We start from the raw sequence: 22,863 nt of genomic DNA on the forward strand, positions 1-22,863 counted from the left end.
GAATGGAGAACTATACGTTTTTCTTTTTTCGTTCTCTTTTAATCGACAGAAAGGTTCTTGTATTTAGTTATACGAGTTCTGTCATTTGAATACAATGACATCAAAAAATAAAAAACCTGATAAAGATAAAAGATAAAAATACAGAATATATATTATAATTTCTGTGTAGAGATCTCCAAAATATAACATACTGATTATTAGTATATGACAATTTAAATTATAAAGCCGTAATTATTCCAAATTAATATGCAATGTATTTCTTATAATAGAAATAAGTATATAAATAATTAATATAATGGTATTTTAAAAACGTGATGATTTCTTTATATAATAAAAAAAGATCCAAAAAATAAAAGTTCACTATAATATTATTGATTCTATTGATTAATATTCGGTATTTTCTCATCTCTTCCGATCTAATAACAGAATTTAAAAATTGAAAAATCATAAAAGTAAATCGAACGTAAACCATTAATTAAATGCAGAGCCAAGCGGCGATTGAAAAGAAATTTTACTGTAATTGACAGATTTAATTGATTATACAGCGCTGCGAAGCATCGAAAGCTATTCTCACATGCTTTTTATCAGAAAAGTGAAACATCACCAAATTCCAAAAACCTTAAATAAGACATGTAAATTATTTAAGAATTTTAACAGCATCCTAACCTAACACTGTCTAAAGTAGTTCAGAAGCGAAAAGCACATAAAAAACGTGTAAAAAATTAATATTAGAAGCTAGAAAAGAAATTATTCTATAGATTCCTGCCGTTTCTAATAAATATGGGCCATTTTATTGTATACAAGGTTAAACAAGATTGAACATATTGAATTTTACGATACTAGTAGAAGTGATTATACGTAGAGAGATTCCAGCTCGCCACGTGGGCTCGAAATTGTCGGAATTGAGCGAACTGTTACTAGGATCACAGAAAAGCAAAGAGCGCAAAGAGATTGTCGAAGATCGACGCTTACCATCGGCGCACTTATCATCAATGCACTTACCATCGACGCATTCGTTATATCACAATAACTAACCGAAAGATGGTGCTGTTCCGAGTTGGCTCCTACATCATCATGTGTTCCTAATAACTTGCTTTCCTAATAGCGGCTAAAATCGACCGTTTCGGGACGTTCCAATGGGTGAATGCACGCTTTCTACGCGTTTATCTTCGCTTACAGGTTTATTTTTGACAGTGTTAGGATGCTGATAAAATTCTTAAACTATTCACACGTCTTTTCCAAGATTTCAAGAAGATACTTTTCGTAAAATTCAAAATGCCAATTGTTAATAGTTTGTTAAATAAATATTAAAAGTCGGGTTCTTAGAGCTTCGATAAAATGGTTATGCGATTCTTAATTATATCTCTTGTCTTGTTTTATCTTCGTAACGTTTGCCAATGTTAATTATATTATAAAAATTAATGAAAAGTAAAACAATGATTAAATATTCATCAAGATCCAAATTTCTATTTTTTGATATGCGTAACCCGCAATATCTTTTTGTATATTTAGACTAATTTTGATTGTGCCAATGTATTAAAAGAATATTAAGTAAATAAAATATTTTTGAATTTTTAATATTTAAAAAATTGTAAAAAATAAGCCACTAATTAGAAATAAAAAATCAAGTGCTGTAATAGGCCGATCATAAAATTGTCTCCTTAATAGTGTCGAAAAAATGCTACACTGATTTATATGTTTATTTTAAGTTTTCTAAGACTTTATGTTAATGTTTAAGAAGTTACAAACTGTTATTGTAACCATAATAATTATTTTTATCATTTGCCGCGCAATACTTGGAAGTGTAAAAATAAAATCACACACTACATAAGATTATGATAGAATTTTTATTATCACTCCATGACTAGATAATAATATAAAGATCCGTAATAACTCATAGTGATGTGAAGTTTACGAACTGCGCCAGACACGCGAATTTCTTCGGTCGCATAGCCGGCGAACAGCAGAGAGAAATACGATTCTTATACTGTACAACATTAATCTCTCTTACGAGTCTAATATACCTTTCTTATCATCTTCTTTCTTTCGCGATACTCGCACTCACTGGTAGAACATACATTTAAAGGGAGATGAAGGGGAGCATGATAGGGGAGACTGGGAGCAATACCGATGTATGTTATATACAATTCTACAGTGACGTCCTTGTGTTTCTGTCGCTGCTGCTGCTCGTGTTGTAGGCAAGCATGCCATTTAATAATAATATAAGACATACAAATTAATTCTTTTTAACTTATTGCTCCTCTGTTTGTTTATTTTTGTGTTATATTTTTTGAACTATATTTAAATATCGTTTTTGTCGCAAAATGTAGGCAATATCAGAACCCATCTTTTGCAAATTGTTAAAATCAATCGATTCCTTTTAATATACTTTGTGTGCATATATGATCAGATATATTTGTCCAAAATTCAAAAACATTAGAAATTTATTTCTTTTTAATAATTTCAACAGAATTAGTGTATTTTATAGAAGATTAAAAAATTATAAATATAAAATATTTTATCATACACATATAAGTATAAAAGCAATCAATAAATTAATTGAAATAAACCTCATGCTATTATCGCACGCGTTACGCGTAACATTTATCAAGTTGGCTAACTTATTCCTGTTTTGTTTTGATTATCAACATGCCATTTGCACATCGAGACTAGCCTTTCCATTTCTTCTTTGCGTACACAATGACAAGTCGCTTATGAATTATCGACGGTTTACATGATGACCTCGTAATCAATCAGCAGCAAATTGCAGCTCAAAGTTATCATAATTTTGATCGTTGGCTGCATGAATCGGCAGGCAAAAGTAGCAACACAGAATACATAAGAAAAAACGTATGTTGCGACTTTTGCGCGTCTATTTTCTTACGCAACTTCAACTAGCAAGGAAAAGTTCCCAATCCGAATCATTCAATTTTTTTTAACATTTTGTAAAATACAGTATCATCAAATTTAAAAAGTAAAATGTTTCACGCAAAATTTAGGATTTGCAGCTATATATTATGCTAGTGATTAAGTTTAATGTAAACCGACTTTGTAATTTTTCAATTTTTTAATACTGTAATTAAGAAAGAGTAATTAAAATTGAATATCCTGGATTGGATCAATCTTCCCTAAAGATCTAATTCGTACTATTTACAATACACATCTCAAGGCTCTAACGTCACACGCAAGCAAGGTAGATCGCCAATGCCTGATACATGATTTTCAAAATCCAAGTCTTCAAAGAGATCACCGAAAATAATAATCCTATTAAAAATTTATAAATACTAACATTATCATTTATAAATAATAAATAATTTATTTAAAAAATAATAATTTTATTAAAAATTACGCATTTCTTATTTTAATATTTCAAAATTATAAACTCTTAAAACTCTAAAAAATAGAAAATGTAAAAAATAAAATCTCTATAAAAAAATATAATTAAAAATTAAAATCGATTTAATGGTTTTAATTGGGCTGTATTCCTTGAAGTTCTTGAAAACTTGTAAAATGAAAATTGGATCTAGGCTGTGGTACGGTCATATGGATGATTACATTCATCGTGATAATGCGAATTTTGTTCGAGTGGATCAAATACCATTTCATATTATATTTTAGAATTAAAACTGCCTATGTTCGTATTGTAAAAACCTTTACTCTTTTTAAAATTTTTGATATTTTGTCAACTTTTCGGGTAATAGAATAATCAAAATGAAATAAATTAATAAATAATTTTTTTAGAACTAATTAAATAATTAATTATATAATTGAAATCAGCAAGCGCTTGTTGCGTTCCATTCGCCGAATCACGACGAATCAATCCTCATATCGAACAATCCAGGGCACGTTTAAATCACTACCTCCTATTATTACTCGACAATCAAACTCCGTAATACCGAGAAACGAGGAACTTGTACATAAATATATTTAGATTAGTCGTAGTATCAATTACGAATCGTACGTGTGCCATAAGTGTAACGTTACACAGCGTCGATACGGCCGCTCGGATGACGGGAGATCGTGAGGAGGGACGGTGTAAAATACCGTTGTAGAATAATTCGACTTTAAGTTGTATGAGATACACAACAAATTCGTAAGCGTCGTGTTTTATCATCGAAGTTATTGCATTGTCTTCTTCAAGAATAATTTTTTCAAGAATTCTTCAAGAATAATTTTTGAAAATTTGATTTCTCAAGATTTTTCAGTAAACAGTTTATCAAATCAGACTCGTTCGTAACTGAATAAAAGATGATAAAAGAATTTGAGAAACGAAGAAAGCCATTTCTATCGCCATTTCAACTATCGCGAAGATGATGACGATAACGACGACGACGATGACAATAACGATGACGATGACGATGACGACGACGCTGACGCCGATAGTACGTTATTCTATACGATATTTGGCGACGCGCGGTTTTGGCGGGTTATGTGGCGTAATGGGAATGAGAGTGGGAGTGATGGTGAGCATGCGGGGGCGGTGGCTCGCCAAGCCAGGAGTCCGGCGACGGTGGGAAATCGGGGTAACCGCCGCCACCGCCGCTACCACCGCCTCCGCCGCCTCCGCCGCCGCCGCCGCTCGACTCGTTACTCAGATCCGACGCAGGTCCTGGCACCATGCCGCCCGGTCCCCCTGGAATCATACGGTTTGCGTCAGTCGTAAACTTCGCGACTCGAGCTGAAATAGTTTAACGCGCGAGTTCCTTCCCGTCTCAATCCGAGTGCATTATGCATTACAACAAAGTCCGTCCAAAATAAGTTGAGAGTTAAAAGTTGGGAGTCGTGAGTGTTCAGACAGTTTAAAATATTGAGAAAATTGAATAAGTTCAGACAATTTACACAGTTTGAGAAATACTTGTAAGAGCTAACAAATGTCGAATAGCTAAGTCGATTGGATGTACTGGTGCAAATTTTAATATATCCAATTATAAAACATAATATATATATATACAGTAAAAATAATTTGAAATTCTCAACAATCTTAAAAAAATGATAAATTATAGCACCTCACAGATCTACTTGCTTATATACCACGTGAATTTTTTCACATCAATTCGCGTAACGATATTTTAATGTGTGCACCAGTGCATCCTGAGCTTCGCCTTAAGAGATATAGCAAAAATGCATATCAAGTTAACATCGATTTAATCTTTAAGGCTTACCGAGCGTGGTATAAACCGAGAGACCAGCATCCGGCGGGTAAGGGAACTGGGGCGGTAAGGACGGCGATCTGGACGTTGATAGATACGGAGGTGTTGTCGCTCCCAGGTATCCACGAGGCGGTCCACCTCCAGCTCCGTTGCCACCGCCGCCTGGACTCGCGCCCTCATCCAAGCCCATGTTCACCACCGTTCCGTAGCTGTCGTTGCTCAAGTCTGCGAATAAATAATTTTGTCTTAAAAATGGGGGACAGAAATATGTGAACGCTTCACAGAAAAATATCCTATCAAAATATGTTTAGTTCAAATATTTTTGCAGCTGTGATCAGATTGAATTTAACAACATAAATTGGAATATTAGAGAAATACAATTGAAATCGTATTTCCAGCTTTGTATAGATAGCTATCTGTAATGAGTGCGGTTATTCGAATGCTCTAACTTAGAAGTCGAAAGTGAGGTCGACCAACGACTGGCATCTATTGTGTGTTTGGGATTCTAGTACCCAGATGCCTGCTATCCGAAGGGGAGACGATCTCCTCAAATATTCAGGAGATCGCGGAGGCTAACTGCCGGCTCACCGTGTCCGAGATTTCAGGAAGATTGCAGGCCATCCTTGAATTTATGCCTGCTATTACCTGTGCTTACCACATATAATATACCGCTCGGCCAGATTGTTTCGAAAGCGGCTGATGCGATTATTAAAAATAACTGATACATAATCACTTGACGAATCTCGCGAATATAACTGCCATACTTTTATGCAATATATATTAAATAAATATCATGTTTTTTTCTAATTTATGTTTAATTTTTTATGTTAAATATCTCAGCAATTAAAAATTTCATATAAAGATTTCATTGAAGTTTATTTGAAATTAAGTAAAACTAGCTTATTCTTGAGATAAATAAATTCTACTTTAAAGTTTCCAATAGAGATCGTTTAATTTTCCATTATTTATAATATTAAAATTCAATGCAGCTTCAATATTAAAAGAATCATTTATAGACTTAATATCTACTACAACTGAGAAGATTTGCGATACTTATACGTGATGTATAGTCTGACGACTTTTCATGTTATCTTATTTGCACTACCTTTACTTCCATTTACTATTTTTTGTTTTTTAGATCAGACGAATGATAGTGCAACTCACCGTGATGACCAAAGGTGGAGTCCAAGTCTACCTTCAGCTCGTCTTTGTCAAGAAGCTTATCGTGTCTCGGAGAATGACCGCCAGCACCGGAGCCTTTCATACTGCGAAAATATTGCGACCATCTTGTCCTACCGGCATCCTTCTTCAGCCTCTTTTCTTTCGCCCTCCTAGAGAAGAGATTACAATGACAGTAATAACAATCTTGAATGGCTACTTTAGAAAGTTTTACTGTGAATAAATTGAACCCTCCCAAGAGTAAAATTACGAAACCTAAAGACACATGGACTAACCGATATTACTGATTATATAATTATTTCTTCGCATAACTATTTCTAGCAATATTTGAAAGTTATTGGTATTTTTCATTATCTATTGAATGTTGCGTTGATAATATATATGAGAATTCATTACTGTATCTTACATCAAAAGAGACTATGGACTTTATATCAAAATTTCTAATGCGGAAATTCCCTTTATCGCTCCAATATCACGTGTCTAATAGCTGATAATCCAAACATCGATAAAGAAAAAGAAAAAAAAAAATTAATTCTAGACTGATAATCAACTTTTTCTCCTTGCGCTATGCCGATCAATTTTATGATAAATAATGCTCTTATATTTCTCTAGCACCTTTTACCATTTTCTATTTGCTATTATCGTTCTGCTAAATATATTGAAAAAAATGTCTTATCTTGCGGTCGCAGTACATTAATCTTGCATTACGTCAAGTATCGTTTCGAGTTCGTTAGAAAACTGTACTACACGTGTGCATTTTATAATTCCACGTATATACCACATAGTGTATCTATCTTCGGTCATTGATAGAGGCTTATTTACTTATCCTTGATGTTATTTTCACGGGCGCTTTCTAATATCATTTTTACCTGATAACTGAATAAAGGTCAGCGCATCTCTTTTTACAGATAAAACATTTCTTTCCCGGTGAATCGTTACTTTGTCTACAATATCACGCAGTGCCACTTGAGCGATAAGAGGGAAAAATGCATGCACAGATAGAAAGTACGTACACAACTTGCGAATGTCGTGATCATCGAGCATTTGAGGAAAAATTAGCAAATTATAATTCGCAAATATCAATTATGTTAGAATTTTTTTCAAGATTAATGATTACAAAAAAATTAAAAATTTTATCTCAATTTGCTCTATTATATTTACAGATAAAAATTTGGAACAAAAAATTATTCTAATTTTAATAAATCTTTATTACAATAAGTTGAATTATTTACTATTACTTATTATAATCAGTTGAATTATTGACTACTTTTTAATTTGTTGAAAGAGATAATGTACATTCGAACTGACGTCTCCCAATATACCTGAGTCTTTCAATTGCTTCCTTGAATGGCTTCAGAAACCATATCAGAAGCCGAATTAATACAGAGTCCTAACAATGAACCAGCGTCCTTCTTAATTTGATAATTTCGTCAGTTCCCAAATTAACTTTCTTCGTGTAACTTCTTTAAGTCGTTTCTAACGCTCGCTAATTGCACAGCGTATAATTAAATATTTAATTTCACTCGATTTTTTCCATGCCTTATTTTCACTGGATTAAATTGCCTTATATTACATGTATACACATGCTTAGCTTGATTAAACGCGATACAGATGTTCGTACTTGGAAAGAAAGACCTGGAGTTTAGGAAACCGTATAAATGCTATTCAACTTTTCTTACCTATTCTGAAACCAGACTTGAACGACGCGCATGTCGAGGCCGGTGTCTTGAGACAGCTGTTCCCGTACGTGCCTCGCTGGTTTCGGACTGGTGTTGTATGCCAGCTTGAGAGTTTCTAGCTGCTTTGCCGTAATCGTCGTTCGCGGCCTTTTATTAGGTTGATCACCGTCTATGCTTCCTCCATCTGCCAGTTCTGAGAAAATAAGTTGCGCATTACATCTTTGACGCAACATTTTTAATTATCAACCATTAAATAGTGTTTTTATTAATTATCTAACTTAACAATTGATTAATTTTATTATATCGAAACTATCCACACGTCTGCTGTTTACTTTAAATACAATTATGTTTTGTTTTTTCCTTTTTATTATTCCAATACCAAATAAATAAATTTCCTTGCTACATTTCATACATTAAAATATTTGTGATAAGATTGTACAGAAGTCGGCAATAAAAATGATTTAAAATTTAATGAAAATTATTAAAATAGTTACGTTTGTAAAACAGAATATTCTCTTGTAGAAGAACAATGTTCATTGAAAGATTAGGATTAAAGCTTATGTTGTGTTATGTATCTTTACCTTTCGCTTTTGCCTGCTCGTAATCAGGCTTACAAACGAGTTTTCTATCTTCCATGAGATAAAACTCGTCGCCAGTGTCCAGTTGCCGAGAGCAAAGAGCGCATGAAAAACACGTCAGGTGGTAGACCAACTCCTGAGCTCTTCGTACCACCTGCGAAGGTGCCAACCCTTGGCCGCAGCCCGCGCATTTCGTCCCGAAACGCCTGCCACACCAACAACATACAATATTTTCACATTACATTCACACATTAATGACAAAGCTGGCGTTAGCTCTATCGTGATTCGTTAAATCGCACTAATACATGATCGTCTATAGCGATCACTTAAACGGCAATACACAATTCCTCCTTATTGCACGCACTAATATTTTTTATATTTGATTGTATTATTTCAATATTGCAGCTAAATTTTAAAAGAAATTTTACACACGTTACAAAATGATATTGCGATAATAATGTTTGAGATAAAAAGATCAATATGGGTGAAAAGAGTATAAAACAACGAAGAAAATGACTCAGGAAAAATTGGTTTAACTTCGAAAAAAATTGACATTGTCATTTATGAATAAATAAGAAAGAACAAGCCATATTGCTGATAAAATCAATACTGGAATGCCATCCTTGATATATGTGTTTTAAAAAGCATTTCTTTTGCTTCGTCATTCATACTTCGCTATATTATCGATAAGTTGATAAGTCAAACAAATAAAATCGAATAAAAGCATCGAGAAGATCTGTTTAAATGTTTTCTTCGATAAACTTCTAGCGAGGTCGAACTATTTTCTCGGAAGTATAATCAATAATTATGATAAAAAAATAATGGTAATAATAATTTGCGGTGAATATTTCAGACAAATTGTTTATGACGAGGAGTAAGATTAAGTGCAACAATTGAATAAACATATAATAATAAAATGACGCAATGTCGATTTTAGAATACGGATAGTTTAAAAAAAATTTTAATTTAAAGAGTCTGCGCGGGGGGTAATTCTTCGAAAATATTTACACATGCAGATAAAATTATCGTAACAATTATTGGTGCTTACTTGAAGAAGTCATCTTTGCAGAACACGTGGCCGTTTCTCGCGAAACATTTGTCGGTTAACCTGGCACCGCAATCCCGACACGTGAGACATCTTGCATGCCAACACCTTTCCAAAACCCTTAGAACGTATTTGTCCAAAATAACTTCCTGACATCCACCGCATTTTGGTATCGTGGCTGCAACATACAAATCAAAGCAATGAATAAATGAAGTCACTGATTTGCCAAAGATTAAAGTGATATTTTCGCAACACCGATTCGATCAGTAGAGAAAAGCTCGTCGTGCTTAACTCGAAGCAGAAATTTAATCAATTAATCGATTTATATGACTATTTAGTTTCACGTATGATTATTTAGCTTTGCAAGATTCGCGTTGAATCCTTGCCGGCTCATAGCTTCAAATAATCGCCGTCACGTCTCCAACTCGCGTGATGTAATTCTAATAATTCAGATTTTTATTTTACAGTGACGAAGATAATTTTTATAATTATGAAAACGCTGCGATTAGCGTATGGTCCACTTTTGCAGTATTCCCAGAATTAATCTAACAGCTAGAAGAGACGAACAGTTCGGCGAATATCAGAATAATCTCATTGTCTAGTAGCTTCTCGGTGCTATCGTCTTGCCGACACTTACAATGAAGAATCGCCGGGAGGTGCAGAGGCAGATGATCGAGCTCAATGCCGGGCTGATCTAATGGATACATGTCGCCGTGTGATATCGCCGAGTCGTCGATACGATTCGCGCTGCTGCGCTGTTCCTGGCGAACGTTGCGCGATTCTGGACTGCTCTGCGGTATCAGGACATGCGGATCGTGCCGTTGTGATCGGTACACCCCTTCCAAAGAAAGAGCCTCGCATCTCAACATTTCCAGGTTTATCTTGGTCATAGCTACTGCGACTTCCGCGTGCAATCGCTGATATTATCTACGCATTCTCGCGAATGAACCACTCTCGTCGCGAGACTGATATCGCGTCCTTTCCTGCTTGCACTCGTAATTCTATTTTATCGGAGCAACTTACACACAATGCTCAATACTTTTTCTGACGGCTGAACGGAAGGCACTGCGATGGAGTGACGATATCTTCAGAAAGGTCCAGACTTGTCTCAAGACGTGTCTGGTAAGATTAAAACTTCCGACCCTTTATTATTATGAAAGTCTACAAGATAACTCTTCTTCGAACAAATTCGTCATAATTCTCGAAAGAAATATGTAGAATAAAAGAAAACACCTTTCGTGTTTAGTTTCTAGTGTCGGATGGTCATCAAATTCTGTCAGACTGCGAAAAGTCTCATCACCTGTCTTGATTGCACGGCTTCTTCTTCGGACACTTGGAGTTTATTGCGCGAAATTTGCTCGATAAATTTTTCGAGAATACATGATTCAGTATCCGTTAATTAATTATAGCAATACCGTGACACATTGCAGCGGTAACACGGACAGACAGGGCGCGACTATTCGTTAACTTAATCTTATCACACAATTGCTCCTCCGAATATCTCGCGGCGGGAGAAATCAGAGACACCCGCTACGATGCGAACGATGCAAGGATACGCGTACGACTGGCCTACTAGCAGTGGTGTTGCTCGTGCGCACGTGGCACTCGTGGGTGTGGCGGCTGATTGGAGGGACGACTGATTGGTGGGGCGAGTGTCCGGATTATTGGGTGCGGTCGGCACCCACGCCAACGTCTTAGCCACGCAGTGGTAGGTGCCGATTGGAGGGACACTAAACCGCCTCCAATATGGCGCACGCCACCGACTCCGGCTCGGCGCAGGAGATGCGCGAAGGGATGAGAGATAAAGGAGCCGAAGGAGCGAGGCGAGGCGACCGCCGTCGCCGCCGCTGATGGTGGACGATAGTAATCCTTTCAAACGGAAAGTCGAAGGTGCTTGCAGTACGACGCCAGTGAATGTAATCCGATCTTTTATGCGTGTATGTTTACTCTTTACTTGCGCGCATTTAGAGAGTGTGAGTGTCCTACGTCTTGCAGCGTATATTTCTATTAATTTATTAATGGATGCTTTATTACTTGATAACATATCGCTCACTCGCAACGTTAGATTTCACATAAACGTGATACTTAAATTTTATTTATCATTCATTTTTCTCATAAATTTTGCTTTGTCTAAATTATATTATAATAATGGACTACAATTAAAATGAGTAAAAGGATTACATATTTACAATAAGTATTTTGTTATTTACATACTATCCCAAAATGCAAATTTTAAAATATTAGATTAATATAAGATTAAAATCTTGGATAATATCGCATAATGAAAATTATATGAGTCTCTTAGCGATCGAATATGTACATGTTCTAAAGTTATGATAAAGATGTTCTTTGTATTCCAAAGAGACATTATTTTCGTGATTTATACGTTGGTCACAATATATTCGAATAACAATAGAACAAGAAGCAGAACAATGCCGACTTCTGGGCATCGATCATGTAATTTTTCTCTAGAAGCGGAAACATGAAAAGTGAAAACTTTCATGTAAATTCGTCTATTCTATTCATCGAATTCACATGTAATTTTTCACTTTTCACGTTCAAATTTTTCATTTTTCATAGAATTTCTTGTAAACAACGCATTTTAAACACAACGAACCTTGTAACACAATTTACATATATTTTGCTTACTTACAAAACTCATTTATATTAATTAACATTTATGATTACTTTGTAGAGTGGAATATGGACATAGAGAAAATCGCATGAATTAAGGAAGTTTGCTGTCGGAAAAAGAATAGGCTGAAGAGAAGAAACAGAATGTGAAGAGCAAACAGATAACAAAAACTCTTAAAGAATTCAAATCAGTCAGCATACATCAGTGACACCACGAAAGAATTCAAATCAGTCAGCATATATCAGTGACGCCACGAAAAATAAAGTCAACGAAAAATATTTTTATTCCGGTAAAATATTTTTATAATTACGATATTTTATAATATGAATTATAGTCTCGATCAAATTTTTCAATGTAAATATGATAAATATATTCTGCATAATGGAAGTTGTTCCATATTTTATTCCGATTAACATAAAACATGCTTTTTCATCAAAGCGGTTTCAATATCGAAGAATCTCTTCTCTATGTCTTTTATTTATGTGGCAAAATTCATCTTATTGCAACATCAAGTGTAAGACAATTAATTCCCATCGTGACAGTTTAGAATTCTATCATCGTCTAACAGTTTAATAAATTCGTGCACGACAGTTATGCAGTCCTAAATTTTACAGAACTGAAATTGTTCACCTATTTTTCTTTTTCTTTCTCTCTGTTTATTAAAAGGACAATAAATCGGATTTTAACAGCAGTTCCAAATCATTATATATCTCCATATACACGAAAGAAGACTTAAAACAGTATAATTCGTGTACAGATTGTCGCTGCAGAAAGAGGACAAATACGAATATACGAATACAAATATAATTACGATTATAATTGCAAACACGATTACATGAATATAAATAAATACTAATGCAAATACGAACATTAATGATATAGTTTTTTGTTCAATTTTAATTTTATTATATACTTCCATTTTTTAAATAATAAACATATATTGTAGTTATTGCGTTAAAAATTTTTGTTTATTTAAGAGAATAAATAAAAAAATCTTATAAAGTATTTTGAGATAAATTTAATAGTCCTTAACAAACATCAACTTTTTTGAATTTTACGAAATTATTCTAATAACTAATAAACCAAATTGTATAAGATATTCCATCCAATATTTCACATTTTTTCTTTTTATTTTTTTTTTCTTTATGAAATAAAAACAGAACGCTGTATAAATGATCTCTCTTAGTTTTTAATATGCTATTTTCTTTCTAACAAAATGCCATTTGTATGCGACCAAACATATTCCCAGTTCTATAATCAAAATTTGACAAAATTTTCTTTTCTAATTGTAATTTAATTCTAATCTAATCGTAATTTAAAAACTTTTGACGCACGTTGCTCAAGAACCAAATTTATCTTCCAAATTTATTGAGATATAATAATATATCTGAATAAATTATATTATATTAATAATAATATAATATAATTACATAATTATAAAATAAGATATTAATTTACAGTCTGCTTTTCCAACATGTTTATTATTATTTATTAAAAATAAACAGACGAAGAAACGAGTAAATTAACTGAGAAGCAGAAAAAGAAAAATTTTATTTTGAGACGTGTATTGAAAATCTCTAAAAATATATGTTATTCACGCTTAATAACTCGATACTAATTTGTCGCAGCCTATTGGTGCGTCACGACGGTGGTATTCATCGGAATCGTCGTGCAAAAGAATTCAAGAATCATCCGTTGGGAATTCCTTTGAGCTCGAGCTGCTGATTCTTTTCGATTCGATAAGCAACGAGGAGCCGCCGTAAGTAAAGATAGCGACTGGCTGAGAGAATGGGGTTCGGAATACGAGAAGATGAGGAAGAAAAAAGGAAGCGAGGAGAAAGAGCGCGAGAGGACAAAAGGAACCGAGCGAAATTAAGAACGGTCACGGGGATGAGGGACGCCATTTTATAATCTTGCTCGAGATCATTCGCGTATATTTCTTCTGCTCTCCCTTCCCTTCATATTGTTTCTTCTTTTTTAAACTTTTCGTCTACGCTCAAGCATATTCGAGCGGATCGATCACACGCGTACATAAACGCGCATTAAACGCAAAGGTCGCAGCTATGATTGTGGAACGCTTCCTTGATCTTGGTTTGCTTTTGATCGATGGATCAATTTATTTATTGCGAATTTTGCCTTTGTATTATTTTATTAAGATTGTTTTATACGACAATGTAAAAAATAACCTTCGAATAATTAACGTCATAGCAGGTAATTATTAGTATCGCTTAATCTATTGCTGAATTCTGTAGCATATTTATATTCATATTTATATTGTGGTTACTTATATTTATTTTTTAAAGATTTCACAGGCACATGCGTTTCAGTCTTCTGGCGTGACGAAAAAATCAATTTTTCGTGGAGAATACTCGGTGATGATTTAATCGATTGCCTTCCGTCGGCTTTTGCGCGCAATAACGCTTGTACATTTCATGCATGCAGATACGTCGACGGAAGTCGCATAAAGATCGATGTGCGATATTTCTCTAACGCATCGCGACGATCGTTAAATTTTCCACCTGACCACGGCGTAACAGATGGCACTTTCTATGCGCACGGTTGATGCCCATAAAATCTGTCATGCATACGCGTCGTCGGCATTAACGTCGCCAAAAGGGTGCACCGTCGAAGGTAAGCCACGCGATAAATGAATGTCAGAACTGTCTGGTTTCTAAATATGAATGCCTTAAATACGTGTCACATTAAAATCATAGGGCGTGTTATATATTTCGACCGTGAAATAGATTAGAACCGTTTTAGTAGGGCAAAAATTTCAAACTAATCCCTCTAATCTTTTTTCGACAATTTTTAATAAATACGAGTTACAAATGTGATGTAAAAATAACCGTTAAAATCGACGATGACACGTAAGTGCCTTTGCGATTGCGCGACCTCGTGACTTCCGTGGGCGTCTTTCTCTCCGAGAGCTTCGATCACACAAACCCACCCTTTGTCGGTTCCGTCGCACACACGTCGACACGCCTCCAGAAGTCCGTCATCGTAAAAAACGTCGCCGCGGGGAGTTGCAGGGTGAAAACTCGCGGAAGGGTGGAGGGCACGTTCGAAGCACTCGTTTCGCACACTAACACCTAGTTCGCGCAGAGTTTATGGTTGCGTATAGTTTTATCGATGCGAGGCTTTTGTTATCACGCCCTCGGGGAAAGACTTGGTCTAATGCATGAAAACAAAAAGATTAATCTTTAATTTAATATTAAACTTATAATACTTAGAGTTTTTTAAATATCTGATTACTTCTTTTAGCGTATAATCGGTAATAATAATTTCCACAGTGACATACTTATCAAAGAAATGAAAGTTATATATGACTCGATAATATATTCAAAGGACAAACACGGGCCAAGGTCTGTATTATTCAATTAATTCTGCTCTTCGCTAGGAAAAACAAACCGGAAACAAACGAGTCTTTCTTTCTAGTCGTCACGACTTTATATCTAGAGAGCTACAATTTTTCTTTCTTTACTTTTCTTTTTGCACGTGTACTTTAACGCTTGACGTGTGCACGAAGGAGAGCAAAGAGAAAGGAATCACAGTTTTCTAGCTGCAAAGGCAGAAACAAAAATCGAAAAAAAGAAAAAGAAATGTCACGGCCCTGGACTAACAATTAGCGAGACGGCGAGACGACCGCTATGAAATATAAAGGTCCATATACGCGGTACGTTTTTTAATCTAACTTCCTCCAGGCTCGAGGAGAGATGGGCGGCATGGGAAGGGGAAGACCCGCGGAGGTAGTCCAACTCGGGGGGATACGACTGCATATAATCGAATTTGCACCGGGGAGATCTCTTTCTCTATGGGCGTTTCCATTACGTTGGCGGGCGATAAATTACGCCACCCTTGCCGCGTAAATAGGTTTGAATTTATGCCACCCGCTTTGCCCCATTTATGCATATGGTTTTTTATTCCTCTTCCACCGCGAAGCGCCGGACGTATTGACGATTCCTTTGGCGAATCGTCGATTAACTCGCGCCACCGAAAATTGACATCGTTAAAAGCGTCGAAATTTTCGCAGAGGTAAAAAAAAAATAATTTCTGAAATTTCTATGGATTATTCTGTTTAAATTATAATGCTTTCAATAATTTAAATAACACCTGTTCCAACCTTTTCAAAAATAAAATGTCAAAACAAAAATACTCCAAATTTTAACATTTCTGTTTTTAGGATAATAAAATCAAATTATAAATTACCGAAAAGATTTCAAATTTCTTTACAGAAAATTTATATTATTGTAACAAGTTTTCTTATTTTTTTAGAAATTTATGTAGAAATCTGTCTTGCATGTGAGAATACAATTTTATAAGTTTACATGATAAGTGCAGCATTAAAAAAAATATTCGGAAAAAGGAAAATGCATTTTAATTATCACATTTGTCGACACAGGTTGAACTTTCCAAAAAACGTTTGACTTTCTCGGACCAACGTAGTATAATACACACAAGTCGGCACCAGATGTGCCATTGTGTCGGCGTTCACGACGGCGTCGAGGAAGAATGAGTCGCTGAAGGTGCATGTATCCAGAACGCACGTATCCACACCAACATCGCCACGAGCGAGCGAGGAAAAACGGAGCGGATGAAAGGGACGCTCGCGTGGGTGCGCCGACATGGTAGAACAACCGCGGGCACCCTCTCTCCTTCGCCGTTCCCCGCTTCCTGCTCCACCGAACCGGATTCGGGAGCGCGCGCGAACCCCGCGAAAAGCCCCTCACAAAGCCCGACGACAACCCCTATTGTCGTTGTCCCGACTCGGCTCAAGCGAGAGATCTCTCTCTCTCTCAAGCGTTCCGACGATTAAATGGGCTTAAACGACATACAGACGCGCATTTGGCCGCTGCACCAAGGCCGATGCACTTGTGCGAATACCTTTCCGCCTCGGTTTTACTCGGATTTACCTAGCAGGTAACATGAATGGAATACAGCTGCGACACAGGTGCGCTTATAAAGGAAATGTAAGCGAACAAAAGGCTGCGAAGTTTCACGTAGGTTGAAGTTTAACATTTCGCTTCGAGTAAAGTTAGTTGGTAAAAATCAACATTGGCGAGTTTTATCGATTCTAATCGACTTGTAACGTCCGCGAATTATTCTGTTCATTAAATAGTCGGAATTAATATTCATTACTGTTAATATTAACTCATTAATTATATAATACGTATGATTAACGTAACAGGATTTAACTAATTAATGTTAAAGCTAGCATTGAATCTCGTTAATGTCAATATGACTCGCGTTACAGTTTCAACGTTAACAAACGCAATTCACGTGTCAGCAAAATTTCGTGGTCAAAGTTTAAAGAAATTCGCAATCGCGAATACGAAACGAGCGTCACCTGCGGGATGCGCGCATCGAGCAGGGGATATTCCGGGCGGCAATAAAACGAATCCGACGTGCCTAACCAACGATATTAATAAATCCAATATCTTCCGACCGATAAAACGGCAACCGAGCCGTCGCATATTCGTCTCCGTCCCATCCTCCAAGCCCTCGGTCTCATAAACAGTTGGCCCGTTCGTCTGCGCATTCGGAATCATCGGAAATTGTGCAAACACGTATAAAATACGCACAATGTGTCCGCGGAGCCGCGTAATACGTTGCGGCTCACGTACTTTCGATAAAAAGGCACCAGACTACGAATTGCCCTTCCTCGATGCAAAAAATCGGTGTTTCTTTCGGAAGAATCTTTATTCATTTGACGAATGCTATGATAAATCACTATGTATCACATATTGTATTTTGTTTATTTATTTTTACATTATATCTCAATATTATTATATATTTATTTATGCTATTCTTGTATTTAAAAACAATTCTCGTTACGAAAAAAATATTCTAATCTTGCTTTTTAAAAACAAGAATAATTTATTTTTGTCGTTAAAAAAATGATCTATAGACTGATTTAATTTATGACGCACATGGAAATTTTGATCATCTTTTTTGCGGTAACAATTAAAATCATGTGACAATTAATTCAACATCGATTAATCGCGCTGGAAATATCACGATAATTTGCTCGCAAAGTTGAAGAACCTGCCTTCGTGCAAATCTCAACGCCATTGACTGTCGCGATCGAATATATTATCAAAGTAACTTTATGTGTATAAAGATAGGTACGAATAGAGCAAGTGCCATGTAGAATAAATGGGGTTTATGTGCGAGGATGGTCCCCCGCACACATTATTTATGCGCACCGCCCATTGCGTGTCCTGAATATACGCGCGCGCGTGCCTCGGTTCACGCATATGGGGACATTAGCCATCCCATTAAGCATTTTATCCGCCTGCTCTTCTGACAGGAAAAAAAAGGACGTAGGTAATCGTACCTGGACGATTCGCCGGCGAATCAATCACTTTCGTCGATACGCAATAAAGTCTGCTTGCAAATTATGCGAATCATATCAATACGACGCGAATTTGATCGAAATTCTACAATTTTTATGGAACTTAGATTTCTTAGAAAATAGGAAAAGTTTGTTAAAGCTTAAAAATTACATTTTTTAAATTAAAAAATTGAGCCCAATTTTATTATCAGATGGCTCAAGAAATTAATAAACATAAAAAAATTATTGTAAGAATTTATGCAAGTCTTTAATAGCAGTTTTTAGTCATCTGGCTTATTGGACAAATTTGATTATTGATCAAATAAATTAGAAAAATAGTCTCAATCGTGTGTTTGGATATCCAAAACAGGTTGACAGCTCGAAGTGTGTTTGGCGACACGGTTTGTACAAGTATTCCTATCTAATCTAAGGGAAGTCGTTTTCATCCGATCGATGATACCCCATTTCGATCGTGGCACTCATTTTTACTGGCGTTCGCGTAGCCTACTTCCGCGAATTGTAACGCTCATCGTCACATGGCCGTAATAACGTGCGTAGTGGAAATATCTACCCAAACACCGACACGCGCGCACATATCCGATATATGTACTGCAGGTTAGAACATTTAGCGAGTACATTAAGGAAATTGCGTGGACTCTTTGCACCGCACCCTGCCACAACCGCCTCTCACACTTGTTCGTATGAAGCACACACGGAGGAAGTATCAGCGACTGGCCTTTCCCGAAGCAGTGTCTCTCCAAGCCTGAAGTGAAAATCGGCGCGATGCCTCTTCTGGATAAAAAGTAGCGCGCAATTTTTAAAAGATTGATAAATAATTTTGAACAACTTCATCTACGTTGTTTTCTGACAAACTTCCAATTTTCTCTCTTTCAAAAATGTTGATGTCAATAATTTCTCATTTACAAAGAAATGAAAAAATGCAGTTTTGATGAATTAAAGTACAAACAATCAAAATTCTTAATGAACTTTCAACAAATTTTGTTTATCTGCCTTGATTTCTGCGTCGATTTTATGCTCACTATCAACTGTATGTTACGCGAATAATTCTGTTCGTTCTGTTTGAGAGACTCTGGCCTTGACGGCGAGAGAATGCGCTCGCACCCTTCGGCGCATCAGTGTAAGTAAGATAGTGCAGATAGAAAAAGAGAAACATGCTCGGATGCTATGCCAAGTGATACCTAGCGCACGCGTGAGGGTGAGATAAAGGGAGATAACAGACACAGGAGGGGCCTAGAGAGAAGACACAGAGGCCAATGGGGCGGAGAAGAGAGCCGTGGATCCGAGGGTGGAAACGGGCTGCTCTACCAGATCCCGGGTGAGACAAGTAGGGTCAAGTGAACTAAAGCGAAACTACCGGGACGGGGGTGTTAAGGGGACAATATACCGCGCTCGCGTCGGGGGGTGAGTCGAAGATGGGTTTAATCTATTACCGGGCGACTCGGGCCAAGTGGCTTCTTGTTACACGCTCGTTTGGACGAGACGTTGCTCTCTAAACAGATCCGATAGAAAACCGACGGTTACAACGTAGATAAATATAAACAATCTGATGCAGTGGCAGCATCCAGAAGAATCTTCAAAATTACGCGGAAAAAAAAGAGTGCACTGGCGCGGCAAATGGATGCTAATTTTATTTGCTGCAAATAATTTTGCTAAATCTGTAAATTATATCGCTATTATAACAAATTGATTTTTACTTTGCCATCAAAATTTGCATTGGTAGCGACAATTTTGCTGCGTTAGTAAAATGAATTTGTTAGAAACATTAATGTATCTTCACAAACAAATGTACTCAGCAAAACTCATCCATTCTAGCAGCAAAATATTTTGCCGAATAATTTGAAAAATTAGTTATAGTAGCAAAGTTTTGTCGTTATTACATCTAATATGCAATAGCAACGACGATTTCGTTGCGATAGCAAAATTTTTTTTTTCCGTGCATAAACGCACGTTTTCACGCGCGGAGAAATTTGATAAAATACAATCATGCTTCTTTATTTGATGATTTATTACGATAAACTAATATTTTACTCGTTTGCATTTTTCATATATATTTTTTCATACACTCAACGACAAACTTTCATTATTCTGAAGAAATTTATTTTCTCATTCATTCACGGTACGTTGATTTAATTTTCGAAGCCGGAAAGCCAGATGTCTTTAATTCTTCTATTATTTCGTCTTTTTCCTTTCCGATTGACAAATCATTCTCGGCCTGGATTCGTAAGCGGAGCGCAACGTTGTCACTTCTACGTGGATACGCTACTTCCGGAAAAGGTCAACGAAGCCGGAAATCAAAAGGTCGCGAGGTGCTCGACGTAGCGGGACGATATTAATTTATTTTTCGCGGCTCACCGAATCCAGCTGCTTTTTCGTGAACACGTGGAACAATTATAATTATATTATAAATGTCAAAACTAAGATTTTATTTAAATAATATTCTCTTTAGCATTTTCACGGAATTTTATGAAAACCTTGGTGTTCTTTCAGTTCAAAAAGCACTTTGATCCTTTTAATTCTTTCCGATAAACATAGAAAAATTAATTATATATTTGACATTAAAATAATCTATAAAAATTTAGATACAGAATTCTGCATTGAATATGCCAAGAAAAATTAAGCAGGCGATCACCTTCGTTGAGATTCAGCGTGGGACTTTTCGAGCCCGTTCCGCGAGGAAATTCGGCGGGCAAGGCGCGTGTAATGACGGATTCGTTTCGATTCTCACATTATATCACCGGCGCACGTCCCAGGAGATAGGTAACCGAGGGAATTCGCCTGGGAGTTATGGGAACGGCACGGCAAACACCAAACCCAAGAGTATCCGATGTACGTGCTAGCATATTGCGCCGTGGAAGCCCGTGGGGCTTTCCGTGCCAGGAGTCGAGGTCGGGCGAAAGGAAAAGAGTGGGACAAATGGCCGCGGGTGCGAGAAGGATCGGCTTGTAGGGCAGAAAGAGAGCGCGTGTACAAGCAACGTTACCGCGGCCTATTGTGTCCACGGTCGTTGTTCACGGTCTCGCGCCGCACTTGATCGACGATGGCACCCGTGGGTCCTCGCCGATGAGAGTCCCAACTTCGGCGCCGTCTCCCACGATTAAATTCGTACGCCCGTCGGCGCTTTGCATCCCGCGTGAACTTTTCACCGTGGACCACGCCGGAGAAGCTTTCCAAGCAGTTGTTCAAAGGCAAAGGTGAAGAAAGAATTCGACGAGTTCGAACAAAATCTTTTTGTACTCGTTAACATCTGGTTTCATGCGCCGCGTGAATTTTACCTTCGACTCTTTGACATTCCTTCTGAATTATATGCCGGATGTTTATTTCTGAAAACTGCACAAATTACAAGGCGTGCAATGGGCGAAATCAGTGAGCCGCCGGTAGTCGTCCGAAATATCGCGTGCTACGCGCGTCTCTATACGGCGGCACGGTAAGTCCCAGCCGTTTCAGGAACTAGACTCCTGAAGCGAACCATCCCCCGGAATTCCCCCGGGAAATCAGCGAGGCACGAGACTTCGCCGGGTCGGTAGGTAGCTAGAATCGGCGCGCACGTGTGCCAGAAACACGCGTGCCAGCTTTTACGAGCGTTGACAGAGTGCACTCTCTAGCACAACCCCGTCATTGTTGTCAAACGACCGCTGCCGAGCCAGAGAGACCGAAAGTGAAATCTACTTGCTGAATTATCGCGTTACAACCGAGCGAAAATTCGCAATGCGCGAAAACATATAATACGTCGTAAAAGAAAAACATCTAGCGGAACTTTTGAAAAGCTACTTTGTGCTACATGCAACAACCTTTTTTATTTTTTATTTCTTTTTTTTTTGTTGTTGTTTTAGCAATGTAAAGATTCTTTCAAGAGTCATGAATTTTTTGTCCAACAATAAATGTTGTCATAAAACATTTGACGTTTTAATATTCTGAATTTATTACATTATTGTAATACACATTGATGAAACGTAACCGATTATCGAGGGATTTGTTTATTGTTTAGATACAAATCTGAAATGAACATCGATCACGGGAATAGCACAAAGTGAAACAAACACAGTTTTGTCGGAATAAAAGTGATCGGGTATCGTTCTGTTTGCATCGTCATCCTTTGATTTACCCGGTGATCACGTAGTGGGCGTGCTGTGTGCCAATAGAATCCGAGGATAACGATCATTATCAGCGCTTCGCACGCGCCATTATTTGTTACGTTTAGTTGGGTGCGATTCGGATTTAGCAATCTGTTAATTAAATACAAATATG

At 36.8% G+C, this 22,863-nt stretch overlaps 1 protein-coding gene across 6 annotated transcripts in view; it reads right to left on the reverse strand.

Moving 5' to 3' along the window:
* Nucleotides 1–1,828: 1,828 nt before the first annotated feature.
* Nucleotides 1,829–22,863, reverse strand: part of Lim3 (Lim3 homeobox protein) — a 42,730-nt gene continuing 21,695 nt past the window's right edge. For 3 of the 6 annotated variants that reach the window (XM_067348320.1, XM_067348322.1, XM_067348321.1), the window contains 6 exons: nt 9,633–9,809; nt 8,590–8,799; nt 8,009–8,201; nt 6,315–6,481; nt 5,163–5,375; nt 1,829–4,633 (listed from right to left, as the gene is read on the reverse strand). In XM_067348320.1, the coding sequence (XP_067204421.1) occupies nt 4,428–4,633; nt 5,163–5,375; nt 6,315–6,481; nt 8,009–8,201; nt 8,590–8,799; nt 9,633–9,809 (1,166 nt within the window). In that variant the 3' untranslated portion in view covers nt 1,829–4,427. Of the gene's footprint in view, nt 4,634–5,162; nt 5,376–6,314; nt 6,482–8,008; nt 8,202–8,589; nt 8,800–9,632; nt 9,810–10,268; nt 11,459–22,863 lie in introns of those variants that run through there. The other 3 variants (XM_012370831.2, XM_067348323.1, XM_012370829.2) reach the window with 3 other exon arrangements.

This window comes from Linepithema humile, chromosome 1, assembly GCF_040581485.1.
Source record: "Linepithema humile isolate Giens D197 chromosome 1, Lhum_UNIL_v1.0, whole genome shotgun sequence".
In the NCBI taxonomy this organism is placed as follows: Eukaryota; Metazoa; Arthropoda; class Insecta; order Hymenoptera; family Formicidae; genus Linepithema; species Linepithema humile.